This window comes from Rosa chinensis, chromosome 6 (genome assembly GCF_002994745.2).
Source record: "Rosa chinensis cultivar Old Blush chromosome 6, RchiOBHm-V2, whole genome shotgun sequence".
In the NCBI taxonomy this organism is placed as follows: Eukaryota; Viridiplantae; Streptophyta; class Magnoliopsida; order Rosales; family Rosaceae; genus Rosa; species Rosa chinensis.
The window spans coordinates 61,851,403-61,872,342 of record NC_037093.1 but is presented as its reverse complement, the minus strand read 5'-3'; the positions used below and the strand labels follow the sequence as shown (position 1 = coordinate 61,872,342).

General features: G+C 38.1%; 1 protein-coding gene across 2 annotated transcripts; it reads left to right on the top strand.

Moving 5' to 3' along the window:
• The first annotated feature begins 215 nt into the window (after positions 1–215).
• LOC112169529 (cytochrome P450 90D2) lies at positions 216–5,338 on the top strand. Of its 2 annotated transcripts, XM_024306570.2 has the most exons (9): positions 216–666; positions 765–1,086; positions 3,238–3,387; positions 3,494–3,745; positions 3,845–3,931; positions 4,004–4,082; positions 4,210–4,316; positions 4,403–4,530; positions 5,139–5,338. In XM_024306570.2, the coding sequence occupies exons 1-9, from the start codon at positions 419–421 to the stop codon at positions 5,251–5,253; spliced, it is 1,488 nt and encodes a 495-aa protein (XP_024162338.1). In that variant the 5' UTR covers positions 216–418; the 3' UTR covers positions 5,254–5,338. The 2 variants fall into 2 exon arrangements, with proteins under 2 accessions (XP_024162338.1, XP_024162337.1); XM_024306569.2 differs by lacking the exon at positions 5,139–5,338 and having other exon boundaries at positions 4,403–5,077.
• The last annotated feature ends 15,602 nt before the right edge of the window (positions 5,339–20,940 follow it).

Sequence of the window (20,940 nt, the reverse complement as noted above, 5' to 3'; positions counted from 1 at the left end):
TTGTTGGCAGCACCATGATGATGTTGGAGCCAAAAGCTATGAACAATAATGAGGAATTTCAGTGGATGAAGCATTAGAGCTCAATCACGTCACTCTTCATACCAAAAAAGTTGCTCAAAAAATCATAATGATAAAGCTACCGCACAATTTTGATGGTCCTAATTAACTAAGCAAATTGTCTAGTGTTAATTAGCTCTACCTTGGGGCCTCATTTCACAAATCACAGCAACTCATGTCGGCCAAAATCCCACCCTCTCTACCGTACACGTCTCTCTCTGCTATGCATACGAATTCAGCTAGTCGATCAAGGGTTTAAGTATATATTAGATCGATCGCGCGCAGAACAAAGTTTCCATATGATCATTATTCAACTATTTGCCAGCTAACTCATTTAGCAGAGATAGCTATAAGCAAAAGAATGGCTTCAATTTTGCCTCCGGAAAATCTTTGCTTTTCTTATTGGGCAGGGCTATTCGTGTTAACTGCCTTAACATTCCTGGTTTATCAGATTATGAAGCCCCTGCAGTACTACTCTCAACAAGAACCAAAGGTTGATATTCCTCCAGGAAGTCGAGGATTACCATTGATCGGAGAGACCTTACACTTCATGGCTGCCATTTATAGTGGCAAAGGGTTTTATGAGTTTGTCAGATTGCGCCGTCTCCGGTATCACCTCCTCCATTTCTTTTGTCTTTGTGCTTATGATACATGCCTGGTTTAAATCAACAATCTAACAATATAACGTGCATGTCATTAATTTGTAGATACGGCAAATGCTTCAAGACCAACATATTTGGGGGGACGCATGTCTTTGTGTCGAGCACCAAGTCAGCTAAGGTAATTCTAAACAATGACTCGGGGAAATTCGGGAAGAGATACATAAAATCTATTGCGGAGCTAGTGGGAAATCAAAGCTTGCTTTGTGCTTCACACCAACACCACAAACTACTTCGTGGCCAATTGGGCAGTTTGTTCTCTACAAATTCTCTGTCAGTGTTCATCAAACAGTTCGATCAACTCATTGTTGAAGCTCTAAAAGGCTGGGAACATCAAAGCACTGTGGTTATACAAGATGAAGCGCTCAAGGTACATAAAAAAATTGGGCAATTCATTAGATGTCTAATTTTTATAAGAAATGTTAGGTAAGACTCAGCAATTATTTCTTTTCAATTTACACCAAAGAGTTGTCATGTAAGATAAATAATACAACCATTTTTCTCTCAAAATTACAGAAATTGTCACTGAAAGAAAATTTATTAACCTACACTAATCTACCTATTGCCAAAAAAATAATGTTATGTATTCCATGATTAAGAGCATTTTTAGCAAACTCTCTATTTTAGCTCCTTAGCTATTTTAGAGAGCATGTTTACCTTTTTATCTATTTTAGTAGCTGCACCAGACTCCTAAGTGGCTCTCCATTATAACTTTTAGCTATCTCACTCCTAAATATAGAGAGCGAGATGAGGCTCTCTATAATTTAAAACATTCATTTTGAGTTATTTTATATAAATTATAAATACATTTAAAGTATTTAATTTTCATTTAAAAAGTAATATAAATTTAAAATTAACTAAAATAGAGAGCATTGATACAGACGTATTTCTAAAGTGACTAGCTAAAATAACCTTTTTAGCTATTTTTGCTAAAATTTGACTCAAAAAATGGCTAGCATTGCTAAAAATGCTCTAAAGCTCTTTGCATTAATTCTTATTTTAATTGTAGGTTTTGTAATTCCTAACTTTAATATTGTCATCAATATTGCTAGAATCATGCAATTTGATCTATTTTGCATATTGTTGATATGATTGAGATTGTGGAGAACATAGTTTATGGTTTTTTTATATGTTTAAATTTTTTTTGTGGTGCATCAATGTATTCAATGAAATGTTACTAAGAATTTAGTTCGCATAATAGTTTTTATTTGTTGCATACCTATCATAGAGGTTTGTTCGACTATACGTACATCTATACCATACCTATTATACCTATGCTAACTTGAGGAGTTGGGTAAAACATCTGACTTTCAGGTGACAAAAAAAAGAGAGTATGTAGTAGGTATGACTTTTAAGTTCTTAAACTTTAATGCTACTGATTTTTTGTTTTGTTTTATGCTATGAGTTTCATTGGTTACCTATTTTGTGTTCTTTTACCTTTTTTTTTTTTTTGGTGGTGTACTCAATGTATTCTATGAAATGTTACTAAGAATTTAGTTCGTACAATGGTTTATTAGTTGCATACCTACCATAGAGGCTTGTTCGACTTTACGTCTACAGACTCTATACCATACCTATTATACTCTTGAGGTGCTAGGTAAAACACCTGAATTTAGGTGATGATTGAAAAAAAATGTAGCGAGTATGACTTTCAAGTTCTAAAACTTGAATGCATGCCTACTGTTTTTTTTAAGCTGTGAGTTTCATTGGTTATCTATTCCAAATGTCTGACATTTAGCGATGTTCATGGCTATGAGGTAGGTTGTTTTATTCCATGAGGTTTTTTTCAATACTTTATCAAAAAGTATAAAGTTTTAGATGCCTCATACCTCCAAAAAAAAAAAAAAAAGATAGATAGATTTCTCATACCTCCGTTATTTATTGGTTACCTGTTCTAGAGGTATGTTATTTAATGTCATGGTTATGAGGTAAGTTGTTTTATGCTATGAGTTCTTTTCAATACCTTGTCAAAAGGTATATAGTTTTAGAAGGCCTGCTCACCTAAAAGACAGTTTTTAAGGGATTGTGAGGGACAAGTAAATCCGATGGCTGAAAATAAATGTACAGTTTTAAGTTGTTATAATTTCTGCTTTTATATTTAATACATGTGGTTGAGATGCATTTGTCACTCACAATTCCTTAAAACTGTCCCTTAGGTGAGCAAATCTGATAGTTTTAGATACCTCATACATATGTCATTTATTCGCTACCTGTTCAATAAGTAGATGTTAAAATTAAGAGATCAGTTATCATTTCATATTACTTTTCACTACCCGAAGGGTAAATTAGGCATATACGATAATAGGAAAAAAAATATTAATTATACATCAACAGTCTACCAGGAAAGTTTATCTGCGTGGAACCATCCTAAGTATAACTCTAAGGGTAAATCAAGCATATAGGACAACATGAATAGGTAAATGTTTACTAGCAAAATATTTTTCATCACCGACGACAAATTATAGTCGAATGTCGCTTCCGGATTTGTTAATTTGGTCTAAAATCCATAATTTCTAAGCAGATAACTTGCAAAGCAATGTGTAAGATGTTGTTAAGCGTGGAAAGTGGATACGAATTAGAGGTGTTGCAGAAGGAGGTAGCTCATGTTTGTGAAGCTATGCTTGCATTTCCTCTGAGGTTTCCCGGGACTAGATTTAACAAGGGCCTTCAGGTAAAGCTCACTATTCAAATGAAGCCCAAAAGTCTTTTCTATTTCACCTTGTGGACTTCTAGCCGAACTGTCTATTCAGCGAACTTAACCATCTCATAATCTTCAGGGGAGGAAGAAAATCATGCTCATAATTGATAAAGCAATGAGGGAAAGGAGAGGAAGAAGGTTAAGGGCTGATGAAGATGATTTTCTACAACAAATTTTGAGAAATGAAGCAGGTGGCAATGGGCTAACAGATGAAGAGGTCAAAGACAATATATTAACCATGGTAATTGCAGGTCAAGATACTACAGCCACAGCAGTGACCTGGATGGTCAAATTCTTAGGTGAAAATCCGGAGGTGCTTCACAATCTTATGGTAAATAATCGAGAGAATGCTTGACTAGTTTAATTTGTTGATATTTCTTCTTCGATTTTTCTGGTTTCTAAGTCAATTATGTACTACTTACTATAACAGAAAGAACAACTTGACTTGTGGAGAAAAACTTCGTCAAAGTCATTTTTAACACTGGAAAGTATTAACGAGATGCCGTTTGCTTCGAAGGTAGTAGCTCGTCATATCAGTGAGACACACTGAATTAATTAGTTGAATAAATGAGTGGTGTCTGTGAATTAGGTAGTGAAGGAATCCCTAAGGCTGGCCTCGATCGTGCCTTGGTTCCCAAGACTAGCTCTTGAGGATTGCGAGATGGAAGGTTCATTGAATTTCATTATGCATATCTCTCATTCATTTGATTATTTATACTCTATAATTTCATATAATGAAATGATATAATTAATTAATTAGCATAATTCACATGGTATGTGTTTTTGTTGGTGAAGGATTTAGGATCAAGAAAGGGTGGAATGTAAATGTTGATGCTAAATCGGTACACCTTGATCCGACGGTGTACATCGATCCCGGCAAGTTCAATCCCTCGAGGTTTGATGTAAGAAAACATTCATTCACCTCATTCTTGTATAAAATGTTGGGACTCGAGTAATTTGTACGTAAGATATATAAACATGAATGCAGGATGAATATTCAAAAGGAGGACACAGCAGGTTCTTAGCTTTTGGGATGGGAGGGAGGACATGTTTGGGGATGAACATGGCTAAGGCTATGATGCTGGTTTTTCTTCACCGTCTCGTCACTACTTACAGGTCACTACCTGTCAACTTCTTCAGTTTATCGTTGTCATTGAATTTGAGACCTATCTACTATTCAATAATCAACATGAAATATTGGAATGTCAAAATGATTCTGGAGGAAACTATAAGAAATTTATACTAGTCAAGGTTTGATGGCGTTGGTGTATGTTTGTTCTTTCATGCTTATGGACAATGGCTGAGCCACAAAGCGATGGAGTAGAGTGTTCATTTTACTTCTAAAAAATAAATTCTTGTTGTTTGATGAAATGCTTCAAAGACCAATTTCGTAAAATTCATGTTTGATGTTGAGAAACATTTTGAATTTTATATCCCAAACCTACTAGCTTTTTTAAAAAAAAAAAAAAAAAAAAAAACCTTAGCCCCCCTTCACCCTTACATATGTCAGTTAGAATCGAACCTATAACCTTTACAATGTTAGAATTATAATTTAACCTACAAGTTCTTATTCTAACAAAATTTAATTAAAGTCATGCTATCATTATCGCTCAATATAAAGCTCGCTTTGGAGCAACTATATAACACTATGAGAACTATCAAATTCTTTTTGGTAAACTAATTAATTCCACTAATAAAGCTCCTAGTGAATGAATTCATATCAGGTGGAAGGTGATCGACCAAGATTCAAGCATTGAAAAATGGGGGCTCTTCTCAAAGTTAAGAAGTGGTTGTCCAGTGATTGTGACTCGTATCGACGAAGATATATTACTAGTGTAATGTAATCCCAAATGATATTGTGATCCAGGTTGCTGTTTTGGGGAATATTGAGCATCTTTCAATTTATGGTTCGTATTAAGTTTGATTCATGGACCAAAAACTCGTCCCCTTCCCATTAGAGGTTTTGAACAGAATGGCAAAAAAAAAAAAAAAAAAAACCCCTCCAACATAGGGCAAAAGACAAGGACTCCAAATTTGACTCAAGAATCTCTGATCTGTCTTTCATCCATTTTTTAGAATTAGTTTTTGATATAGATCTTTGGGATCATTCAACTAAAGGACAACACAAGGTAGCTCACCCTAACCAGTCCAATTTAGGTTTAGGGTGGTAGAAACACCCACCAAGCCAGTCCCATTATCATTGTCTTTAGGCAAAACAGTTAAATTACCCCCTAACTTTTCCCATAGTTGCCAGTTTACTCTCTGACATTTCAATTTTAATTTTTCACACCCTAACTTTTCTAACGCTTGCCAATTCGCACCATACCGTTAACTTTTAGATTTTCCATCCAATTTTTCCGTTAACTTGCTCGGTATTTTCATCTTTCCAATTGTCACTAAAAAAAAAAAATTAAACAAACAAATTGTTCAAGAATATCAATACGTACAAATGATACATTGGTACCCGCTAACTTTTCTCATAGCTGCCAGATTACCCCCTAACTTTTCCCATAGCTGCCAAATTACCCTCATTTGTACGTATTGATATTCTTGAACAATTGGTTTGTTTAGTTTTTTTTTTTGGTGACAATTGGAAAGATGAAAACGCCAAGCAAGTTAACTGAAAAATTGGATGGAAAATCTAAAAGTTAACGGTAGGGTGTGAATCGGCAAGAGTTAGAAAAGTTAGGGTGTGAAAAATCAAAATTGAAATGTCAGCGGGTAAATTGGCAGCTATAGGAAAAGTTAGGGGGTAATTTGGCTATTTTGCCTTGTCTTTATACAAGGAAAATTCTCCTAATTGCAAAAGCCATTGTCCTTAAACTGTACCAACATACCCAAATGGATGACACCCGCGCCGCCGCGCGCAACTATTTTATCTAAGTACTTTTGGGGCTATAAAGGGAATCATTAGTGGATGCTAATTACCTTAACGGTGCATTTAGATGAGAAAATTATAAAATCCGTAGGAATTTATAAATGATGGAATCTTTAGCTCCATTAATCTAAAATTCTATTAATTGCAATTTCTATTGTTTATTTGTATCTATTTAGGATTTGAAATGTGTAATAAATTAAGAAAGTTTAAAATAAATAAACAAATAAAATAGAAAAAAGCCTTGTTTTGGAAATGAAAATTGAATACTGCAAAGGAATTTGCAAATGACACCTAATTGGGTGGAAATTGAAGTCAAAAATTTAGATAATGAATTCCTTTGTTTTTTTCCACACAAAAATTTAAAATTTCCAATCTGATAATGCCAAACGAGGAAATTAGCTTGTAGGAATTATGAAATCCTCACTCTCAATTAAATTCTATCGTTTTTTCCCTCATCCAAACACAATCTAAACCTTTAGTTGGGTTTTTCCTTTTCTTTCTATTCCACTCATGGTGGTCTTTTCACAATTTCTATTCTTTTTTATTCTCAAAATCTAAATGCATGGTTAATTCATATAATAAAGAAAATGTTGTTAACTTTTGGTAATAATGAAACCAAGTAACCAAGAATGCATGACACTATCAGGAAAGAAACCAGATCAGGCCAAATTCCTAACCCAATTTATTCATAACACTTTTGGGACCTCCCTAAGCAGAGGGGCTTCCCTAGAAGCAACGACCAACTGACTCAAAGCCTCAGCTTAGAACTTCAACTTTCTCTTCTTAGACTTCTTAGGAAGCTTGCATCTCTTCTTTAGAGAACCCTTTCTTACCACCTAGGGCTTGTTCTTGCTGCCATGTGACCTCCCCATTCAACGCTTCTTGGCAGGTGAAAATATTATGCCTCCAACCTATGAAGCAAGGGCCAGAGAAGGCTCAAAATCCAACTGAATGGGTTCCAAGGGCACCACCTGTTTAGGACTTTTGGTATAGATCAACAACTCCCCCTCCGCCCTATATTTAACTCTAAACACCGGCGCCACCTCCTCCAGGGTTGTCACCATTGCATTCTCATTAATAGCAGCATGCGTTCCTAGCCTGCAGCAGCACGAGCATTAGTGGCCCCCATAATGCGCCACCTACCTAGCAAGCAGATGTGTTGTTGATCTAGGAATCGTGAACAAGACTAGAGTTTTAAAAGGATTAACTGTCGGTGACGAAAAAATCAACTTTTTCCACATTGCCAGAGTACCACCATCTGCTCCTCCTCCACCAGTTAACAACAGAGAGCCATTGCCATTCTTGTAATTAAGCTGCCCAGAATTACGCTAAATGCTAGAAGATCTAGGATTAGGGTTTGCAACGGACGAACCCGTTGCCTCGTGCTAGCCTCTACCATGGCAGGTGGCTCTCCCCATCTACGAATAGTGTGCTCCAACAACCCACATATCCTATAGTAAATCAAATCGCTCGTATTTCAAGCAAAGCATAGTAATTAACTACTCCTAGATTGAAAACAAACTCCATCACTAAAAAGGGCTATCTCACCTGCACCCTAATATTATGCGGGATTTGGACATTGGCCTGCATCCCTCGACATATTCCAGTCTTATCAAGGAAGAGTACCTCACCCAACATGCAACCAACCACGTACAAAACCTCCTCAATCATCAACATAGGTGGCAACCCTATAATTTTGACCTAAATCAGAAAAGTGAGGATCGAAACCTCAACCGAAGATGTAAGGCCATCAAAGGCTGTTAGGGCAAGCAGGGAGCGACCGTAAATCCGTTGATGATCTGATTTCGCTCCTTCTCCACTGTGAATTTCATCACAAACTGCTTGTTAGCAATATTACTCTTAATATTTCACATCAGATATGTGCCACGTGTTTGTAATCTGTGCTCTCTAGCTCTAGCATATATAGCTGTTTTCAGCTCATGATTGCACACTGAGACTATCATTTTCTAATACAAGCTTGTATTCTCCTCTCTATTTCTCTGTTTTCTCTGTTTTCCTTGTAAACTCTATCATGGTATCAGAGCTAGGTTCGATCAGTGACCACAATCGTTTAGAGATTTCACAGTGATTCAAGCACAGATTCAAGCTTCTACATACTCGATCCAGTTCATCTTCAATTTTCAGCAGAAACAAATATGTTCTTCTTGCAAAAACCAGATCTAGTCGAATTTTCCTTCAGATTTGTTGTGATTTATTGTTAGTGTTGCATGTTCAGAGCTCAGATTCACTATAATTAGTACTCAATTTGGTTACTGGAAGCTAGGATTTACTATCAGTCTCAGAAATTCAGATTTGCTCAAGTTTCTTTAACATTTGCTAAGATCTAGTACTGCTCTACATCTTTGAAGCTCAGATCTATCATAATCAGTGTTCGATTTCATTACTAGTAGCTATTTGCTGTTACAAGCTCAAAGAAGTCCAATTCTTGTTGAAAACCCAGCTCACTGGCTACGGATTTGTTATTACTTTTACTTCAAGGCCTAGATTTAGTACTATATATCAGTGTTTGATTTCACTGCTGAAGGTTATACCTTGCTGTTCACTCAGAAAAGTGCAGAATTTGTTGTTATCCTAGCTGCTCATCCGAATTTGTTCAAGATCATATTAGAAATTGTTGAAGATCATAGAGCTATTTTGCTGGATTTTATATGTTACTAGTGTGAAGTTGCTATACATTGCATATGCTAGAAGTTGTTAGAATTTGGTTATGTTCATCAGTTAGTCATTGGAGATCATTAGTGGTGAATTTTGAGTGTTGATCTGTGTTGCCTATCATCATGAATACCGATATTGACTTAAGAAATTGTCTACTGTCCAACTTCTACAATTTGATTCCAGTTTACTTAGATGGCTCTAACTATGTCACATGGAAGTTTTTGTTAGAGACAATGTTAAAAGGTTGTGGTCTAATGAAATTTATAGATGGTTCATTCCCCTGTCCTTCTCAATATATGATCACAGAAGAAAAAGAAGGCACATATGAAAGAACAGCAGAATACATTCATTGGAAGCAAAACGATTATGCTGTTATGTCTTTGCTTGCTGCTACACTATCTAGTAAGGTTCTCTCTCTTGTTGTTGGCAGTAATACTGCTAGAGAACTTTGGTGTTTGCTCAAAGATAGGTATACTTCTACTTCTTGGTTTAACAAACAGCAACTAAAGACCAACTTTTACAAAATTCAAAAAGGTTCATATTCTATTGACAAGTACCTGTATCGGGTGAAGACTGCTTGTGATCAGTTGGCTAATGTAGGGATTCATATGACAGATGAAGACATAATTGTCTCTGTTCTTCTTGGTTTGCCACTAGATTATACTACCAAGAAAACCATAATCAGGGCTAAGCATAACTCGGTTTCAACACAAGAATTAAGGTCTCTTTTGCTTATTGCTGAAGCTGAACTTGAAGAGGCTAACAAGTCTATGTCCTTGCCTTCCAAGACTGAATTTGTGGCACATGATGATAGTTGCAGAAGCAATGGTGGTATGCATCAACAATATGTTACTCATATGCCTCAAATGCAAACCAATAGTAACTTGTTGCAGCAAGCAATTCCCTCTACATTCACTCCTAGTCTTGCAACCTATGGTGGAATATCACAAGTGCACAATGCTTCTTTTTCTCAAAATTCAAGCTTCTTGCAGCAGCCTAGTTTTTCACAACTTTCTGCACCATACTGCAGTACCACACAGCAATATGTTTATGGTTGTTTCTCTCAACCTACAAGTCTCATTGCAAAAAGTGGAGTGCAAAGGTCTTATGCTAATGGAATTCGCAATGGAGCACAAAGCAATAATGGTCCTCAACAACTACAGGGCAACTCTCAAAGTTTGAAAAGTGGCTTCTCACAACAAAATGATAAAAATGAGCTAAGTAATTCTATTATAGGTGCTTCAGCTTCTACACCAGGAGAGACTTTGGTGGGAACATATTTTGAGAAAATGACTAAATTTGGTGCTTCAGCAGACATTGGTTAGAATGTTTCTGAAACATTGGTTGGAATGGATTCTACAGTTCTATTACAAATTGATCAGGTAATGATGGACAAGGCAGAAAAGAAGGATGATCTTGGAGTAAATGTTATATTGGTTGCTAAGACAGGAAATGAAGATAGTGTGATTAATTCGAGGAAGGGAAAGATGAGCAAAGGTGGAGGTCTCTCAAAGCAAGGCTACTCAATTTCAATCATGTGTCAGCTATGTAAAAAGACCAGTCATTCTGCATCTAGGTGCTATCATAGAAACTCACAACCTCAAAACACACTCTCCAGCAGCTCTTTCAATGTGAAATGCCAAATTTGCTACTCATTTGGCCATACTGCTCCAACATGCTTGTAAAGATCTGCTCCCCGACAAATTGTTAGCTCTGGTGCTTCAATGACATGTCAAATTTGTTTGATGGTTGGTCACAGTGCAGCAGAATGCTTCCATAGGCATCACTATGCATTCCATTCACCAACTTCTGTCACACCTCAATCTATTGTTGCTGCTTCCACATCTCAGTCAATGCCGCTGTCATTGATGCTCAACCAAGTTTTTTGTCATCCCTTGTCATTTGATAATGCTTTTCAATTACTGCCTCTCGTTCCTCCTAGTTGAAGCGCACATCTGGTTTGATATCTTGCAGATTTATTCACGATGGTTTTGTGCTCATCTCAACACTTACACATATGTTCCAGCTTGATGTTAGCATCCTACCATCAAACTTGGGGGGGGGGGGGGGGGAGCAATATTACTCTTAATATTTCACATCAGATATGTGCCACGTGTTTGTAATCTGTGCTCTCTAGCTCTAGCATATATAGTTGTTTTTAGCTCATGATTGCACACTGAGACTATCATTTTCTAATACAAGCTTCTATTCTCCTCTCTATTTCTCTGTTTTCCTTGTAAACTCTATCACTGATCACCCTTATTCATGCACAGACAACTTATTCTTCATATTCCAAAGGAGATGCTACCCATAAACGCTTTGACATCGAGACAGCGTTTGGAAGACAACAGTTTTCTCACTGCGTAAAAGTTGTTTAAGAGTGCCACCACACCACCACCACTAAAGGTCACCCTCTCATTATGAGAGATGGCTAAAATGCTAAAACCTTGTCCACCATCATTCAGCGAAGAGTGGCATAATGCAAAGAGAAAAAGAAAATCCTAACAACGCTGTGAATTAATTTTTTTTATACCGATTTGTCTATAAGAAAGCTGAAAGAGCACATATGACGAAAAATTATTTGCTGTTCTTTAGTTAGTATGCAATTTGATACAAATGATTCTAATTAGGTGAATTTTCAATAATTCTTTATTCTATATTTTTTTCAGCTTTTTATTTTTATTTTTTATAAGTTGGTAGATTATTTTTCTACATGTCCAATTCTTAATTCTTTAATTATATTTTATCTAAACTTTACTTCTTCTTCTTCTTCTTTTTTTGAAAAAAATCTAAAATTTATTGACCATTTTTTTTTAAATCAAGCTCTTGGGGCGGAAATAGTATAATCATCACAAGCCAGAATAGACCGTTACATACCCTTCTGCTGTCATTTAAGGACATAGATAGGCAAGAAGATAGTGGTAGTACCCACAGTGGTACATAGAAATAGACCTACTCATTATAGCAAATACGTAGAGGTAGCGGGGATCATCCATTGGTACTACACCGGAGGCGCTAGAGATCTAGGTTCCTAATACAAGGAAATTATTATAAATACCCTTACATACATAGAATAGACCGTTACATACCCTTCTGCTGTCATTTAAGGACATAGATAGGCAAGAAGATAGTGGTAGTACCCACAGTGGTACATAGAAATAGACCTACTCATTATAGCAAATACGTAGAGGTAGCGGGGATCATCCATTGGTACTACGCCGGAGGCGCTAGAGATCTAGGTTCCTAATACAAGGAAATTATTATAAATAGACAAAAAACCAAAAACATGGAGTTGGGCCAAGGGCCAAAGCCCTAGTCCAATTAAAGGCCCAATAGGGTAGCCCAAAGAGGAGAAGCCCAAAACAACAAGGCCCAGCAGGATTTGGAGCAGGCCCAAACTTCATCTCCTCGTGTGTCGTCCGTGCAACGCTGTCTACTCCCACCACCTGTCTGCTTGTTCGTCCTAACTCGCCACGCTGACCACGCTCAACCAAGCCGCGCTGACCAGACCTAGCATACAACGGCCACTGCTTGGCCTAGTCGTGCACTCCACCAAAATCACAAGCCACCCGGATCCTCCAGATCCTCACTGCAGCACAGCTCCTTAGAACTACGCCGCCGCTCAATCCATCAGAACCGTGCTGCCGCCCGAATCTGCAGAGCCCACGCCGGAGCCCTATCCCTGCACAACGCGACGCAAACACACCAAGAGATTTCGTCTGGAAACCACCCAACCCCACCCAACACCTTGAGCCTAACGCCTCTCTCTCTGAACTTTCCGAGCAATTAGCGTGCAACACCCATCCGGCAGTGGCCCAATAGTGACAAGGCGAACCTGCACCTATCTCGAGGGCCACCAGACGAGCAGAATTTCGCAAAAACTCGACCTAGGGCACTCCTGGTTTCTTGGAGCTCTTCTCAGTGGAATAGTACTTTTGAGAAGCTCTCCTATCAATTTATTTATCTACTTACCATCTCATGTATGCTGCAATTTTCATTTTCAATTTTTATAATTAATATAATTGCATGTTAGATTATTAGGCAAACTAAGGTATTTAAATTCAGACAGTGGCATAGAAAAATCATTATACTAAAGCGTAGCCTAATAAACAAATTAGGCACATGATTTCTAATATCGACACTTAGGAAAGACTAGGCATTTGGGTTTATAAACGTTAAAACCAAATGCATAATGTCATAGATTGGGGCCAGAAATCTTGTTTTGAGTATGATAATAAGTAGCAACTTGGATTATTTCTTCTCTAGCTTATGGGACGCATTCTAATGTTTCTGATGTTGACTTTTGTTTAAAGATTAATGCTCTCATAATTGTCGGTTGTCACCAAATTCTAACGTTCTTATGATATCCTATATCTCTGTTAATGAGGATTATACATTTAATCTATACTTGATGGAAAAACATAGGTGTGGAAAATAATAGTTTGTAGAACGAATTGAAGATCGATTTAGGGACATTTCTTTATAAGATGTTGATAAGAAGAACTCACAAGTCATCTTCTTCATCTTCTTTTGCTTAAAAAAATTTCATATTGTTTAACCACGCACTTTCATATATTTCATCGAACATATTACATACATTACTCTTCCGAGTAGGCTTGACACCTTTAATCATCCTGTAATGGATTTAGTAGAGACTTTCATTTAGTTTTCGATAGAGCAAAAGAAAAAAGGCAACGAGTTAAATTATTATCGTAATAAAGGGGAATTCATATAAAATATTGGTTATTGCTGATTTGCTGTACTGATAAGGACTGAGTTGTTGATTCAAGGGACAAAGATATTATTGCTCAATTGTTTTGTGCTGCTCGAATTAGTATATATACAAAGAAGAACAACTAGATGATAAAATAAACAGCTTATAAAACTGGAATTGCTCCAGATCAATAATGTTGGGGTTTTTAACGTTTTTTGCTGCTGTATTCAAATTGTTACGAAGTTGAAAAGCTGGTATGGATGATCCAATCTAACACACATACAGGTGTCCCGTTTAGGGTTCTTCGTTCTCTGAATGGAGGGTTTCTGGCTTAGGGGTCACTGTACGGATGGAGTGGGTTGGCCAAGCAAAGCAAAGCACAATAATTGAGACGGAAGCTTAAAAAGCTAGCACCCCTACCAAACACCAGTGTAGGTGGTTCATAAACAAGTTTGTTAAAGTCCTAAAGGGAAAGAAGGCTTAAAAATAAAGCCTCTTTTCTATTATAGCTTTTGGATTTTGGTTCTTGTTCCACAAGTGCCAATATCAAGTGGATAAGAAGCAAACTGCTTCATTGTAAAGAAGAAGCCTAGTTCTCCTAACAATTATGAACTCCTAACAAATACGACTTGTACTACACCACACCAAGTCACCAAAGGGAATAGTTTTCTGCAACCACCACTAAATAACAGGTCTCCTTTCTGTTTTCTTCAATGCGTCTCCTAAACCACTGAAATAGATGGGATTGAGAAAGCAAACCTTAAAAGATCAAACGATGACAAAGAAAAATTACAAATAAAAGGTCTTCGAAAGTTAAAGGAGTGTACAAACTCACAAAAAGATTCAAGAATTGCAAAGACGTTGTGTATTATGTGTCATTTGAATAGCTTGATATTCTTTGAGGCATTTAATATTAAGTAAATCAATTTTATAAAGTAAGGGCGTGCACAAACTCAACAAATGATTTAGGAACCACATCTTTCAAATGCAATTCCGCTCTTCTCACTTTTATCATGAAGGAAACCGAGTAGCAGACATCCTCTTACTAACCACGGCCTCTCTTCGGATGGTTTGGTTTGGTGAGGGATGTGCCTCATGATTTCGTTATTTCTCATAGCAATTGGGATTATTTGGGTTTGCCCAATTTTCGATTTCGTTAGCTTGTTGATCATGTATTGTTTGTTTGCTTTGCTATTGTGGGTTTCGACTTCTATCACCTCAAACTTGGTGTATCCATCTATTTTTTCTAATAAAATAAGTGGTCAAGTCTTCCAATCTCTGTTTCAACGAAGAAAAAAAAAACAACAACAACAACAATAACAGAGGGTTTGGGAATTGTTGAAACATCTTGTATTATGTGTCATCTAAATGTTTTGTTACTCTTTGAGGTAATTTATCAAACACATGGAGTGCACCCAAACTTATGACTAATTTTATAAAGTCGAGGTCTTTTAAATTTTTGGGATGGCAAGAAGTTGCCTATTAGTGGATGATGGATATGATGCTAGTGAATTTGAAGGAATTGAAATATCAGGTAGCTCTACCTGCACTAATTAGTGGTAACTTTGCTATACCTGCACTACATCTTGCCAGAAGTGCTTTAGAAATCACAATCCCAAAAGCTAAGTGTGTAAGAGATTAACAAACTAGCCAAAGCTTAGTGTAAACGTAATCATGAGAGACCCAAAATGGAAGACATGGGGGGCTATCACCATTAATAGTTTAATGCAATAGAATGCCTAAAGTACACAACAAAGTGACTTTTTGCAAGAATAAGATTACATCAATCCCATTGAGTCTGGTAAATCATTCCCTATATTATTAGCTACTACAATTTAGTGCTATCATGTGCTTGCAAAAAGCCACAGAATTCGGCTTCAAAAGTAAAATTCAATCATATACGTGATCATCAGCGCAATGGTAAATTCACTGCTTCACAATAGTAAATTTGAGGTCAAAATAATGATAAAGTGACTGGGAAGTTAACCGGGGAACTTACAGCATTGTCTCAGAAGTTTCTGCAATACCATCGAAATTACAAAGCATGATTGAGTGGCATATATTGATTTGACTCATGATCATATAGTTAGTAGTAGAGTGACATAAGTCTTTTCTTTGTAAATAAGAAGTTCTAAGTTCGACTCAAAAGTCAAAGAGATTTTGGTTTGAATCACTGACGCCCAGAGCAGCCACATCAAACTGACCCAACGCAAATATATCCTCCTCCTCTTCTTCTGATAAAACAATTCAAGGGATTTTTTTTGCTTCCCAGTTTGTTTTGATCTGTATTTTTGTTCTTTTGCTTTTGAAGTCTTCTCACAATACATTTTGCCCCAAAACCAAGGCAACTTTTAAGCTCCAATCGTCTTGACTATTGACCTTTGATTTGTTTCTAAAACCATAATTATAAAAGCGGTCTGTTTCTGATTACAGATAACCAACAATTCAACATATTATCATTGTCAGTTTGGCTAATAAAAATTGACCAATTCTGGTAGTTCATTCTCAGAATCTCACGGCATCATTTCAAGGTAGTTTGATATTGATCAAACTTTCAGTCTTCTTCAACTCCTTTCCTACTCCTCAAGAACACACCAATCCACTATTTCACTATTGGACATGGAAGGTAAATTATACTTGGACATGGAAGGTAAATTATACCAAGTAAGAATTAATGATCAAAGAGCTAGGCAGAAAACCCAGAACCAAGAAATCAGGATACACCGCAATGCTCAAACTCCATAGGATTTTCATTACTTGTCATCTCTGAGATTGAGACAATAGTAAAAGTACATGATGTCTCTGCTAAGCCTTGTAAAACAGGCAACTACTAATTTGTACTATAATAAATTACCAGTGAAATATTACCAGCAAATTACCTCCATCCCTACTTATTTAAATTTGTACTAGAATGAACCAAACAAACAGAACCGCCTCTCTGTTTGTTCATTTATCTTCCTCAAGCATCTGAATCATGTACTTATTAGCAGTAATGAAAAGCTCGATCTGGTGTCGGAACTCCTCAGCCGACAAGTCCTCCATCTTTGTTTTCGATCGCTGCAAACCCCTCTTAGGCTCCTTCCTCTTCTTCTCGAAACTCTCCGACTGTGTCCTCCGGTAACCCTTCACCTTTTCGCTTTCCTCACCACAACCACTACCACTAGTACTCGTGGTAACTGCAGAAACTGGAGAGACCACAATTTTACATTCAGTAACCGCTTTGTCTTCACAAACCGGCAGTAGAGATTCCACATTCACATTCTCATAGGATTCGATTCCTTGGAAGTTTGAAACTTCCTCCGGCAAAATAGCCGTCTCAGTTTCCGCCGGAGACTCATATCCGGCGACCATACTCCGGCGAGAAACGAAACATACAATTTCTTTCTCCTTCGCTAAACCCTCCTCCGCCTCGGGATTGACCAACTCAGACCCCTTGAATCCGGCGACAGGGTCACTCCGGCGAGTAGACTCCACGTTGGCAACGTACTCGCCGTAAATATCGTTCTCCGTAACTCCTCCGGACTTGTCGCTGCCGGCGACGTTTTCGCCGGACAAAACACACGTGACGACAACCAAGGCATTAAGAAGCAAAAAAACGCAGAGGTTGCTGTTGAAAACGGCGATAAGGAGTTGGCGGGGCGCGTCGCGGCAGAGCGCGTAAGAGAGCGGCGCGAATAGCAGACACGCCTTCCACAACCACCGGAGGTTCTGGCGCCACCGGTAATGTCTCATGGCATTGGCTTTCTCGGCCTTGACACTGTCGAAGACGAGTCTCTGTGAATCCATGGTATCAAAACGGCAGAGAGAGAAACTAACTGGAAATGCCTTGAGGGTTTAATTGGTTTTGCTTTGGTTGTTTAACGATTGTGATGTTTTGGCCCTTTATATAGAGCTCAGGGAAATCGTTTCGATTTTATTCGAAATATAAAAAGGGTAGGTTAATAATAATAATATGCGTACAATAAGGAGAATCAATCATGCAAGTACTGTAACATATTCTCAGAAATTTTCTATGAAAAATTGGGAAACTAGTACCACGGTGACTTGACCGGAAGACCGACCGACCCCCGTCAAGAACGCTATTGTAACTCTAATCTTACGTGGCACTATCTAGACTGTGAATAATGCACCCAAGAACATTTATTTATTTTTCAGCTTTAACTTGCAAGGCAATTGAAGATTATTTTTCAGCTTATTGGAGTTAAATCTCAATATATTTTTTGTGGTCAGGGGGAGGAAGCGTTCTGACAAGATCTCCCGAACACGGATTAATTTCTGAGCCTAGAAAGCTTTTAAGGATACCGTGTGATTGAACAATAAAAAATAAAAAAAATTATTTTTGCCCGAAAATATTCAGAGGCAATCATGAGCCACAGAGGTTCGGTTTGTGGTAAAATTTCTCCACAAGATCTCAGAGAATCGGATGTTTGCTAACTCCACATATTATTGAAAGTACTAGTTTACTTATTAAGTGATTTAGTCGGATTTTACGATAAAAATCAATTACAGGAGCCGATTTTTCCATTGATTCTTTCTAAAAATAAATATTTGTTTTCAATTGCATAGAAAAGTAATAGATATTTATTGTGTGTGCGTTGGTTGAAAAGAAAAGAGAGACAAAGATGGGAGTTGGGACATGAGTTTGATTGAGGGAGATGATGAAACCCATGAAAAACAAACTTTTATTAAACGCTGTAGACCCCTGTAGTAACTTGATGTGCCAAGAAAAAGCGAGAGAGAAGAGAACAAAGCCTCCACGGGCAGAGACACTCATAGCATAAAAAGGGTTACTTTTTGGGTACCTAGAGGTTGTAGTTCCTTCTTCTTCTTTCCATAATTTCTAATGTAAATGAAAATTAGAAATTGCAAAATTTCACTCCACGTGACATGTCCCGGATTCTAAAATATACCAAAGCAAATTTCACAATTCACATAATTAATTTATATGTTTTTTGGGATACAAGAAGGAAAAAAAAACAATTTTTTTTTTTTTTTATCGAAATAGGTCAGCCATTTCATTAAGTTCAGCAAGCAGTACAAAAACGAAATACCACTATGGGGTCGACAGAAAGCAATCGTTCCTTAGAGCAAGTCCACCGGTATGACTTTGCCCGGGCAAAGTGAGGGAATGATGATGTATTGACCGGGCATGGAGAGAAACAAGCTTCCACCGGGATTTGTTTGACCAGCCAAACTTTGGCTTTGCATGACTGAGATAAAAAAAAGGGGCAAGCCGATGACTATTTTCTTGCCCAAGGTCATGGAGATGCCAGCTTGGCCAACCACAGAACGTGGGTGACATCAGGAAGCTGCGAAGAGACAGACGCGGCTAAATCCAAGGGTGGAAGACACGGACTAATCCAGAAGTGCCACGTGGCCGACCTGCAGCAGGATTTTGTCGCCCAGTCGCCTAGAGGATGCCAGAAAACTGGACTTCCGGCTGGGTCACGTCGCACGGCTGTGGGAGGCCTTCGATCTCCTTCTGGCCTGAGTGATGAGGTGAGGCACCACTATGGGGAGGACGAGCGGGCTGAGGCGAGCCCGTATGGCTCGGGTCCGCTGCCGGAGGACGCACGACGGCGCTGGAAAACTCGGGTCGGGTCGGTCGGGACCCGATGGGTCTGAGGAGACGCGGAGGAGAGAAAGGAGAGAGTTTCAGGGGTGAAAGTGAAGAAAAGAAGAAAAATCTGTCCTTATAAAAAAGGACCAGAAATTTTTGTTATTTATAGAAAATTTTCAAATTTTCAAAAATTTATAACTAATTCATACGAACTCCGAATATTGCGTTCCATGTATGCACGAGATCGTATCGACGATCTCTATAACTTTCATGAAGGAAGTTTTCCCAAATTATGTATGTGTAAAAAGTCGATTTTCGAGACCCCCTCAAATTATATAATAATGAACAATATTGACCGGGCAAGAAAAACAACGGGTGTAAACCCATGTCCAGTGGCAGTGAATAGCATCTTGACTAGTCGAATTCTTGACTTTGTCTTTTCTTGACTACGGGTGCACTTGCTCTTATAACCTCTTAAATTCCTATTGTAGAAAAACAAGAACCCAATAAGTCCCGAGTACACCCACGTTTTAGAAAATCCACTCGTCTTTATTCTAACAAAACCAAGAAACCTCGAAGCAGACATAAAATGGAACCAACTATGGCTCTGGTTTTTGCGACCCAAACAAGAATTAAATTAAACTATCAGTAGAAGGTGACATAACACCTTCCACTTTACTCTTGGCAGTAGCAGACTCCACCCTCTTCACAGCCTCGCCCTCCACCTTGAAAAGAGACATCATGACCAACAATAAAATGAACAAAGTGCCACTTTGCTGATGGGCCGAGAACCACCGAGCCCACCAACACAAATCAAAACTGCCCACAAGGAACCCTAGCCCAAAGAAGCAAGCCTACTTGGAGGCCCAAGTCACCAACCAAGACCAACCTCCATCTTCCACAGCCTCCATCCAGCCGCCAGAGAAGAGGTTACCTCCGTCACCAACGCAAACCGCTCCACCAGCATCCGGGATCCAGAGCTCCTCGATCTTGGACGGCACCGCCATCAAAGTATCAATTTCCTACCCTTCAACCGCATCTACTTCCCAAGGAGGAGCTCCGTCGCAAGCAATAAAGAAATCAGTCCCTAGTTCGGGACGAACCCGATCAGAGATGCACAACACAACCACCACCAAGCTTATATCGGACCCCCGATCTCTACTATAGCCTTCCCCGACACAGATTGTCGGATAGAGAGTAGATCCATCACTGCCAATTGGAATTCCTCCATGCCAGATTCGGTCAACCATAACCCATCCCCACCAACCTTAGCAAGTATGCCTCCTCCACCCAAAGAGAGAGACAGACAAATGATTTTATCGCCGCCGCAATATGAAAAAAGAAGCAGACGAGACGTTTTGTCGTCGTTGCTCGCCGTAGAGAGGAACTAACGATAGTCCTCTCGAGAGAGAGTCAAAGACATAGTTATGCTCTTTGAACAAAAAAAAAAAAACAACTTTAAAGAATGGATTTGGATCCTCTAAAGTTACTTTACATAAATTTCATAAAATCCTAATCCTCCTTCTAATCCAATGAGTTTAACTGTGCCACATAAGCTAACAATCTTTTTGGAATTTTTGTTTTTTCTCAAATCAATCTTAACGTCGTTAGAATACCACAAGGGAAAAAAAAAACCTAGTCTTCGAACTGAATTCATAAGTTAGGGATTTCTGGTCATTTTTATTTCTCCTCTGCGTC

Bases quoted from the DNA above. Each gene is read 5' to 3' on its own strand.
- LOC112169529 (XM_024306569.2), top strand. From the start codon at position 419: ATGGCTTCAATTTTGCCTCCGGAAAATCTTTGCTTTTCTTATTGGGCA. The intron at 1,087-3,237 runs GTACATAAAAAA...ATTTCTAAGCAG, and splicing joins TACAAGATGAAGCGCTCAAG to ATAACTTGCAAAGCAATGTG. The intron at 4,317-4,402 runs GTAAGAAAACAT...ACATGAATGCAG, and splicing joins TCAATCCCTCGAGGTTTGAT to GATGAATATTCAAAAGGAGG.